The 10,247-nt window shown below is 38.7% G+C and overlaps 1 protein-coding gene across 6 annotated transcripts in view; it reads right to left on the bottom strand.

Moving 5' to 3' along the window:
- Positions 1-10,247, bottom strand: part of LOC114144115 (glutamate receptor-interacting protein 2-like) — a 37,905-nt gene that overhangs the window by 4,828 nt on the left and 22,830 nt on the right. For 5 of the 6 annotated variants that reach the window (XM_028016619.1, XM_028016633.1, XM_028016625.1 and 2 more), the window contains exons 13-23: positions 7,080-7,225; positions 6,900-6,980; positions 6,501-6,564; positions 6,032-6,177; positions 5,181-5,325; positions 4,793-4,932; positions 4,203-4,385; positions 3,601-3,760; positions 1,782-1,896; positions 1,255-1,476; positions 109-255 (exon numbers count right to left, since the gene is read on the bottom strand). In XM_028016619.1, coding sequence (XP_027872420.1) covers positions 109-255; positions 1,255-1,476; positions 1,782-1,896; positions 3,601-3,760; positions 4,203-4,385; positions 4,793-4,932; positions 5,181-5,325; positions 6,032-6,177; positions 6,501-6,564; positions 6,900-6,980; positions 7,080-7,225 — 1,549 coding nt within the window. Of the gene's footprint in view, positions 1-108; positions 256-1,254; positions 1,477-1,781; positions 1,897-2,043; positions 2,303-3,600; positions 3,761-4,202; positions 4,386-4,792; positions 4,933-5,180; positions 5,326-6,031; positions 6,178-6,500; positions 6,565-6,899; positions 6,981-7,079; positions 7,226-10,247 lie in introns of those variants that run through there. The other variant, XM_028016659.1, reaches the window with a different exon arrangement.

Here is a 10,247-nt window from a genome sequence, read left to right as displayed (position 1 = left end):
TTTACTTTTAAAAGTAACATGATTTAATGTCGCCAGAGCATGCCGATTATTCTAATGAGCTCTGCAACAAGTTATTTCAGCTTTAACCTGTTCAAAGAGAAACAGTACCTGAAGTATCCGGTCATAAGGTTTCAGACCAGCTTGTTCAGCTGGGCCGTCTGGCCTAATCATGTTGACATAAACTCCTTTTTCCAGGAGCCCATCTGATACACTGAAACCAAAGTCATGGCTCTCAGGATCCTTCCTTAGAGAAACCTGCAAACAAAAAACAATTGCAGTTGCACACATGCATATGAAGCAGTATGGAATATTTAAATTTAACAAACTTGACAGTGTACTCCCGGTCATCGGAAACTGGGCTAAATGGTAACTCCGCACTGACACTAACACTTTGTTTCCTTTAGCCTATGTGGAAACACTAAACAGTTGGAGCCTCCAAATTATATGTTTCGTTTTGGAAGAACAGCAGATTTATCCATAACCAAACAACAGCTTTAAGGTGGCGTTCAGATGACTTTCCATGACATGAGAAAAGTTGTATCAACTCCAAATACGATTATTACTCAGTGGAGGACAGTCATGCGTTTCTTTATTGCCAGTCAAACATAAACTGAGGCAGGGAACATCAGGTGTGTCAGAGAGAATTGCTGATACATCGCGTGTAGTTTCAGGTGAAGCTGCCAGATCTTTTTTTAACTGTATTAAAAGCAATTAGATTTTTAAAAAATAATAATAATAATAATAATGTGAACATTGTGTGTTTGAGCCGTTGCCTGGTGTAACATTCCCTGTTGTGTGTCTTGTGAATTTTGGCAGCGATGTTGAACACTGTTTTATATCATGAGGATGTGAAACTCTTCACATCCTCATGATATGAAGAGTTTCATATCTCTTCACATCCTCATGATGTATTAACATCATGAGGATGTGAAGAGAACGAATGTGTTCATGATGTGTTAATAAGAAAACAGGCTTTTTCTTTAATAATAAAGAAAAAGCCTGTTTTTCTTTATTATTATTAATTTGTACGATTGCTTCCCGTTTCACGTTTTTCCTTCCTAGCAACGTCTCAAACTAAATCATGGAACATGTTTTAATAATCATGACTCTTCTCTTGTGATACCAGTCTGTTTTCTTTGCTTCTATAATTTGTTGATTCTGATGATCCCTCCGTCCTGTCATTGGGAGGAGACAGGGCAGCAATTCACATAGTTCAGTTACTGTAAAAGAAGTAAAGGAGACAAGTCAATTCACCTTCTGCAGTGCCAGAGATGAAGGGGACAGAATGTCAGAGGGGTCCCCTTTGGCCCTGGATGAGCCATCTCTGGCTCCTGTCGACATGTTCAGGCTTTTGTTTTTAGACCCGCCGTGAATTCCTTCCATCTTTATTGGACTAATCTCAGAGAGCAACACCGAGTCTTCACTGGTCTTGGTCTCCTCCAGGTACAGACTGAGAGTGCTGCCTGTCATAGAGGCCTGGAAGAGTCGACATGGACAGGAATTATTTCAATATGATGTAGTAAACCAAAACAAACAAACAAAAAAAGTAAATAAAGGAAGCATGCATGTATTTTCTAATGTAGCCTAGTATGCAGATTAGCAGCTGAGGCGTTGTGCAAAACCATTCCTTAGTCAATCTGGCAGCAGGTGCCCGGCTTGTCTTGTCAGATTTAATAAGAGATTACTCACTGATGGTTATCATAATGCTTCATCAGGCATGTTCATTAAAGCTGGGATAAGCCCAAGGAATCAGAAGGACAAAGCAGAAGGAGGCCACCTACTTCTAGTTCCCTGAGAATCCCAGACTGGCCACAGGTCTCGAGGTCCTGTAGAGCCTGGGACCAGAAGGTGTCGTCCTTGTTCAATGTGCCATGGCAGCGAGGGGGGCTGACGAATCTATGACAGTGCAGGAACCATAACATAAGAGCAGCCCTGCAAAGTCTGGAGGGGACTGCTGCATAGAAAAGCAGCATGGGAAATGCAGTTTCTTTTGGCTGCTGCACTGGAGAGCCCCAAACATTAAAAGAAAAACAAAAAGTTTGATTTTTTTTTTTACTGTAAACCAGCTCAGGAAAGGACTGAAAGGAGTCCGACTAGATTTAGAAAAAAAAGCAGGAAAGAAACGTAACAAGTTCATAAGGGTCAAGCTTGAGGAGACATGAGGCAGATGTATCCTTAAGTCTTTTAGTTGCTTTCAGAGGGAAATGTTTTGCATTTTGTGTGGATAAGGGATGACAGGGCATCTGATTGTGACACCAGAGAGCTTGCGAACAGTTAATAAAGCAGATCAGAGATAGAATACCTAAGAAAGAAGAAAAAAAGGACAGATTGGAAAAGCACACAACGCGTATGCACACAACATGATAAAATAGGTGCAGAGAGCTTTCTCAACGAAAACAGCAACATGTTTAGACAAAAAATACAGCTCTGATCAGAGTTACCGTTCTCTGTTCCACATCAAAGCTGCCAGCAATTTAAAGTCATTATTTCAATTGGTGTATTTCATCTGATTGTAAAGATTTAGAGTGCATGTCAGTTAATGTTCACCCCTACAACCATTTAAAAATAGTTTTTTTCATGTCAAATTTAATTTGTGCAACTGGCTGTTTACTTTGGCTCATTTCAAACCTTTACTTTGAAATCAGAGAAAATTTCACTCGCCACTCAAGTCTTGAGTGACAGAAAATGCACTAATATGCAAATAAGTAGACAACTTGCAACCAAACGCCCCACCTCAATAAAGTGAGATAAATGAGACATGAGGTAGTAGTACTCAGACAACTTCACAACCACTACTCTACCAACTGAACCAACGTTAATTCAAAAGCTGAATTAACTAAAGACTACTCAAATCTGAAAGAAAGCATAAAGAGTTCAGTTGCACAAAAACAAATTTGAAAATGTTTTTAGATGGTTGTAGTAGTGAGCATCTTCGCAAATAGATGAAATAGTGTGTTTATTTCTGGAAGAACTGAAAACTTTGCATGAAATTTCTAGGTTTTTCTGATCTGACCAGAACTGTATCTTTTAAACAAAGGAAAATATATATATAAAATAATAATTTAAAAAAACAAAAAAAAACATGACTATCACCACCTAAAGATACAGTGACACAGATGTTGACAATGAGGGAACTTTAAAAGTCCTACAGACTGCCAGTGTAACATGCAGTACATTTATTCGATTTGATTCAACACAGCAATATCAGTGCATCTTATGATATTGCGATAACTCCAGCCTAAAGGTATAAACTTGCTCTCAGTTACTGCAGATGAAGCCAACATACTATTGCAGCTTAAATATCATACAACCCATTGCTAATGTCCACATTTTTCAAACTGTGATACAGAATTCAGAGCATTTTTTTTGTTTACAAATATTTATTCGTAGTTTGCAGTCCAGTTCTGAAAGCTTAGCAATATTTAGGATTTTCATTTCACTGCTACAATTCAGTGTTAGCAGTCACAACATCAACAAGAACAAACCTGAAATGCTTTTAGAAACAGCATATGAATGAATAAAAATAATTGGACCATTGTTGTTGAACAGGACATTTCTTCTCAGTTGCTTGGAAACATAACCTCAGCCCTCAGGACTCACCCAGGTATCTTGTCCCACTCATCCTCAGTGAATCCTCCATCGTACAGCCCTGCTTGCAGTCCCAAACCTCCAGAGCTGGAGGGTGTGTGGCTTCTGTGCTTCGGGCGCCTCCAGTCAAGTGGATTTAGGAGTAAATCGGACGTTTTATGCAGATATAGCCCTGAAAGGAAAATTGATTTTTTTTCCCCCTCCTTTTCCTTACAGATATTTTATATTTTTTCTCTTTTGTGCAAATAAATGTCTCAGATCAAACAAATGTTACTATCAAACAAACACAAAATCTTTTAGTCTGCTTCATGTTGCCAGACAGGTTCTGTTTAAGTAATTTGCTGATTCTACATGTCTAGAGGTGATCAGGCCTGGTTGCAACTGATGAAATTAATGTCTAAAATAAAATTAAAAAAATCACAGTTTATGACTCAATAATAAATTATTGAAGTCCTCTTTGTAAACTGTTGCTTTTTGTTTTTACTCAGATTATCTTTGACATTGAAATTCCTTTGATGACTTGAAATATGCGTGTGTGGCCTAGAATAATAAAAGCAGAAGAATTTAATATTGGGGTAAATATTTTTTCCACTGTCCTGTGCTCAAGCACCCACCTTGGCTAATGTAGCCTGCATCAAACGCTGCGCTGTCCCAGGAGCTCATGGCCGAGTCTATGCTGGGAACATTGGCTGAGTAGACCTCTGAGAGTTTGCTGGTTTTTTGGGAGTCTGTTAGTTCATCCTCTGGATCGCTTAGAAAGCCGCCTTCTCTGTCCGCCAACCGCCGACAGTCAGACTCTGGGAGTAAAAAGCAGAACAATTACTTAAAGATAATTTTCTTCTTTATAATTCTTTTGAACGTCCTAATTTTAAACAGTTTTGTTTGCTTTTGTTTCCATTCATGTTTGTTTGCTAACATCTTGGAGTGTTGGGTCATTTTTGAAAACCTGAGTTAACTTTGGAAATAAATTTTTGAAAAATAGAGACACGCAAGCAGAAATATAAGAGATGCCAAATAGGCCTCCATAAACACAGAATCAAAAGAATTTATATGCCAAGATACTGTATGTCTTAATTTTCCACAAAGCAAGTTATTTTTTGTTTTAAATCCTTTTAAATTACTTTTCAATTTAGTCATTTGAAAATTTTACAGTTTCCATCTAAGATCAATTGAAAAGCAAATAATTCAAAAGGGAGATATATACGGTCAGCTTGTTTTTTTATTTTGAGGGTGACGGACTCCCCAGCCATCTGCAGTAGATGGATGGCCTCGCTCAGAGGCTTCCCTTTAAGGCTGATCCCGTTGATGGCCAGAACTCGGTCTCCTATGTGGATGGCCCCGGTTCTGCAGGGACAGGAAGGCAGAGGAGAAAGAGTTACCAGATTATACCAGACAGCAACAACAGAGCCGGTTGGAGAATCCTGTCAGACTGCCAGCGATTGGACACAGATAGAAACAAAGAGGCTTCTTGTTGTTGAAAGAAACCAGCCAGCTATTGTTCAAGCATCTCATTTGTTTTCAAAAAGAGCAAAAAGAATCCATCAGTAACAGCAAACAAGCTTCACGTGTTCTTAAACCTGCTCTTTGCTCACCTTTCTGCCAGGCCTTTCTTGGTAAGGCCAGAAATGACGATGGGGTCGAAAGGTTCCTCTGTGCCAGATATTGTGATGCCCAGGGGTCCGTTAAACCTCTTCAGCTCGACTGTGTAGATTATGGAGCCTGACATCTCCAGCTCATCTACAGCAAAAAACACACAATACCTCAGGCGCATAAAATGTGTAATAAATTCCTTTAAGATGTATAATAAAACATAGACGCCCCTCAGTTAGAGCTTGAATGCTGGCTGAGGGATCCTTATCAAACGAGGCTTGTAAACCTTTATAGCCTGGCTATCATCCTTTACCAAATAGTTTAAAGTGTGTCAAGACCAAACGTGGGTGCTGAGAAAAGCTTGACATCTTGATTATACAGTATTTTGCTTAAGTATTCATTCCCCTTGAGCGGTTTCACATTTAGCTACATTGGGTCTTTAGTTGGGATTTTATGTGAGAGAGGACAAAGTAGATCATAGTTGATTTTTTTGGGGGAAAGACAAGGCTTAACGTTTATTACAAAATCAATCCACCTTTGCCACTATTTTCACATAAGCTCTGAACATCTTTCATCTAGGCAGATCATTCATACATTTCACAATCACACACTACGTTGCGTTGGTTATATAGTATCAACTAAATGATTGGTTTTAAACTATTGTTACATTATTCTTGCTCCACCAACATTTAGTCCAAATAGGGTTTTTTAAAGCCAGCAAGCTGCTCTACACTGTGTGTAGAAATATGAAGTCAAGACATTTTGCACAGCCATAGATCTTGTATCATGAACTGGAGGAATGCTCTTTTTGTTTATTTTGAACATTAATATTTTATGAGAGGGATCCTTGTACCAATGTTGTCCTCGTCCTTCTGGATCCGCAGTTTGACCATGTCTTCGGCCTGCTGCAGGACATGCATGGCGTCCTCCATAGTGTAGTTCTCCAGGCGTACAGTGTCGATGGCCAGCAACCGGTCCCCGGGCTCCAGAGTGCCTGTTCTAGCAGACACAACCAAGAGCAAGATGATCACAACCATTAACTTGGACCAGAGGAAGCATCTGCAGAATCCTCTTAGCCTCGGTGGGATCTGTGGGGGTGACCGTAACCTCACCCTCAACCTAATCGACCCCGACCCCGCCTGAAATGTAGCTGTCCTACTGATCTAGTTATGATGGCTCAATCCTATTAGGCCTCTGTTACACAGCAGACATATCTATCTGGTCCATGAGCGAGTCAGTGTAAACCTTGAGGAACATTGTCTCTGATGTGACCTGCAGTATCCAACTGTGGGAAATGTAAATATATGCATGATGGAACCCACCTGTGTGCTATGCTTCCTTTCCTGATGTCTGAGATGATGAGGGGCTTGCCAGGTTTCTTACTTGCTGGTAAAAATGGGGAAAAAATGTTTTATTTCATGTAGCAGCATAAAAGAACAGAGAAGATTCAGAAAAATCAATCATTTTGCATTTCTTTCTGTGGCACCTTTGCTTTCCCTTTTGTGTGTGTGTTTTTTGGGGGGTTTTCAGAGGTAATTGAAGCAGAAAAGCTAATGAAGGACACTGGTACACACCAGTATTATTCAGAGGTAATGAGCTATGTGCCTCAAAGTTTTAACAAGTGTCGGTTTTATGGATCAGGGAACTCAGACTCCACAACTTGAAAGTGATGTAGTGTGATTGACCAACACTGCCCCCTGCTGACAGTCCCTCAGACCTACCGCTGATGGTAATGCCCAGCTCCACTCCTCTCCGCTTCGGTAGTTTGACATGGAAAGTGCCACTGCTTGGAACAACAGACTCTAATTTGGATTCAAACAAAGAAAACAAACAAAAAAACAGAAAGGTGAAGCTTAACCAGACTTTAGGATTTGTAGTTAACATTTTTAAGTAGGTGATACCTGCGACATCAAACTCAACCTCCACTGTAACTTTGTTCGCCAGAGCAGAATCTCTGAGCAGCTGATGAGCTTCTTCCAGAGTGCCATCTTCAGTCGGGATCCCATTGATGGACAACACTCTGTCTCCAACTTGCAACAGTCCACACCTATGTACCAAAAAACATACAAATGAAATGTATGCATCTATTAAATCAAATGAAGGTTGTACAAGAAATGAAAAAAAATATGTTGAAGACAAAGCAGTAAAAAGCATATGTAGTAATAAAATAGAACATAATTAAATGAAAATATAAAGAGAAACTTCAATAAAAATAGATTAAACACAAAAATATTAAACTAAAACAATATAAATGGTAGTCAAGTAAACTATAAAATACATAGTAAATTTTGAGGAGAAATGAGGACAATGAGGAAATAAAAAAAACTACAAACAAACAATAAAAATACAGATAGGAAGATGGAAAATAAATTATTTAATAGCAGTATGTAAAAAGTGCAGTTATAAATATCAAAAACTGGTATATTTGTAAATAGGCAGAGATAATTTTCAATTCATAAAAAGATGAAATGCATAAATTATACATCATAGTGGCTTGAGGTCCACACTATTTAAAATCATTTAGTATGTTCTGAGATATCTAGTCAAATTAAACATGTTAGTTATATATGTCCCCTACCTAGATTTTGTCTTCCTCTTGTGGCAGCAAGAGTAACTACATGACCGCCTGTGCTTCTGGTGTTCTGCTGTTGACAAATAGACTCACTATTCTGAGTTTTTCCGATCAGTTTGTTAATCAAAAGGAATTGAATTTTTTTTTAAACTGCTAGGGTTTCGTTTACTCCGCCTAGAGCTCTGTAGTGGAGTCCTACCTTCCTCTTCTTCAGCTCTACCAACATAATCATGATCAAAGCAACAGGATAAGAATTTTACCAGCAGTAGCAGCAGATACAAAACTGTGGTGAAGATCAACTTATTGCAGACTAGATCTTGCAGCTCCAACTCTGCACATCAGAGCAGTTACTAAAAGCAGCATGCATGAAGTCAAATAGAGTCCCACAGAGTTAGCGTGAACGCCTTTCTGGTATCTTTACATCAGCTTCAAAGTGGTCTCACCAAGGAAGCACTGATGTCTGGAGGAGGTAGGAAGCATAAACAGAATGACACCATTAAAGAGACCACAAACTATGCAGGAAACGTTAAATGCTGTCAACTGAAATTAATTCACTGAAAACTGAAGCTCGTTGACCTTGCATTAGAGGCTGAGGCACTAAAATCACAGTGGGCTGCTGTACTTTAGTCACTCATGTCAAACTGCTTCTGGACTAATCATGTTACAGGACCCGGGGGACACGGCCCCGCGCTGCCGACACACACATCATTAGTCTTGTAGGACAGACTCTATAAACTGGCCTCATTTAAGATGTGTGCTAACTACACAGCACCGTGTACCGCTTCCTGAATTAATACACCTCATTCTGCCTTCGACCAGGAGGACGATGAAGACGAGACATCAGAACCCCTTTTGTGTTTAATGCATCACTGATTTATTCAGTGAACCATTTCTCCAGGCTTAAACAGTACCCAGTAAAGACGAGGGGAGTCAACCTGCATGACCACACTTCCTGACATTAACATGTACCACTGACCAACAGTGTTCACAGTGCGAAGCTGCTGGCAGCATAGCTGGAAAAATAAAACGTAGCAGATGTTTCCATGCCTTCAGCCATCTGTTGTCCTTTCAGATTTATTCTGTGACCCCTTCTCCCCTTTGGTGATCAGGAGATTTGAAATATATTCGATTTCTGGGATCACATATATTAAAAAATATATATATTAAAATTGTTGACAACGCAATTGTTTTTACCATAAATCATCCATTTAAAATAAATGCAACAAGCGCATTTCTAAACTTCATGTTTTTGGGGGGTTTTCTTTTCAATTTAAAATAGACAATAATGAATTAACTAATAATCTCTTAAAAACTGTTTAACAATATGTTGGCCTATATTAGAAAAGTGAACGCGAGTCACTATTAGGTTGATGAGAGTGATCCAAAACATTTGACTAAAGCCATGTAGAAAATGTCGAGGCAGACAATTAAACTTCTTCAATGGCCACCACTAATCCCAGAACGAAAATATTATCTTTAACTATAGTTTTTCAACTCATAACGATAAATATATTCAGTTTGTGTTTACACCGTCACTGTGACCAATGCTCCCTACAAGAAAAGACAAAAGCATAAACATTAGGATTTCAAATCCAAGCAAAGGTAATGAGATTACTGCATTCTTCAATACTCAGACAAGCTTAATGATTTTGCTTTCTGTAGGTCAATTTGAATATGAATTTGATACAGACACATTTTTCTTTAAAGATCTTTAAATGCAGATGTCCTCAGAGGAGCTCTGAAACACTTGAGGCACGCTGTGACATACAGGCATGAAGACAGCATGTTTGTTCAGTCACATAGAATACTTCTCTGCTTGATTTGGAAAACTTAAAGCTTGCTCTGGGCTTCAGTCTAACAGCAGGAGACACTTAGTGCTTACAAATGCCACAAAAGCCTTGAGAAAACACAATGAATCCAAAAACTAAAATGTCTTTTTGCTTCTAGTAACTTGACAAAAATAAATAAATAAAAAGAAATGTATGTCATTTAAATCACATTTTAGTTAGGACAAGAAACATCATGGGTTTTTTTTGTTGATAGAATCCGATTCTATTTCCCCAATTACACCTTTCTTATTCTACCAGTTTTCTCATATCACTGCATATAAAACCTCTGATAAAAGGAACCGCAAAATAAGAGTAAAGTGTTTATCAAGCTAATGACTCACATTGCAATTTTATTTTGCGCCAGAAAAACATTTCCAATTGCAGTATAATTGCGGCATACTTCAATGACTACAACTGGCTGTGACTAACCCAACTTTCCCTTGAGCTGCATTTACCATCAACATTCCCACCACTTTCCATGAGTTTAAGTGTTTTATTACAGGCAAGCCAAATCAGAGTTGGGCATCATGAATGGTGATGTTTAAGGCTGAGACAAAATTATTTGATGCAGTGCCTTTCATAAGTAATTATACCTCTTCAAGTTTTTCCAAACACTTTTTTGGAAGTGCTCGGAAAAACTTCAGAGATTTGTCAAGTACATTGAAAAC

The sequence above is a fragment of the Xiphophorus couchianus genome, chromosome 1, assembly GCF_001444195.1.
Source record: "Xiphophorus couchianus chromosome 1, X_couchianus-1.0, whole genome shotgun sequence".
In the NCBI taxonomy this organism is placed as follows: domain Eukaryota; kingdom Metazoa; phylum Chordata; class Actinopteri; order Cyprinodontiformes; family Poeciliidae; genus Xiphophorus; species Xiphophorus couchianus.
The sequence above is the reverse complement of the archived record's forward strand: the minus strand, read 5'-3'. Positions and strand labels throughout refer to the sequence as shown.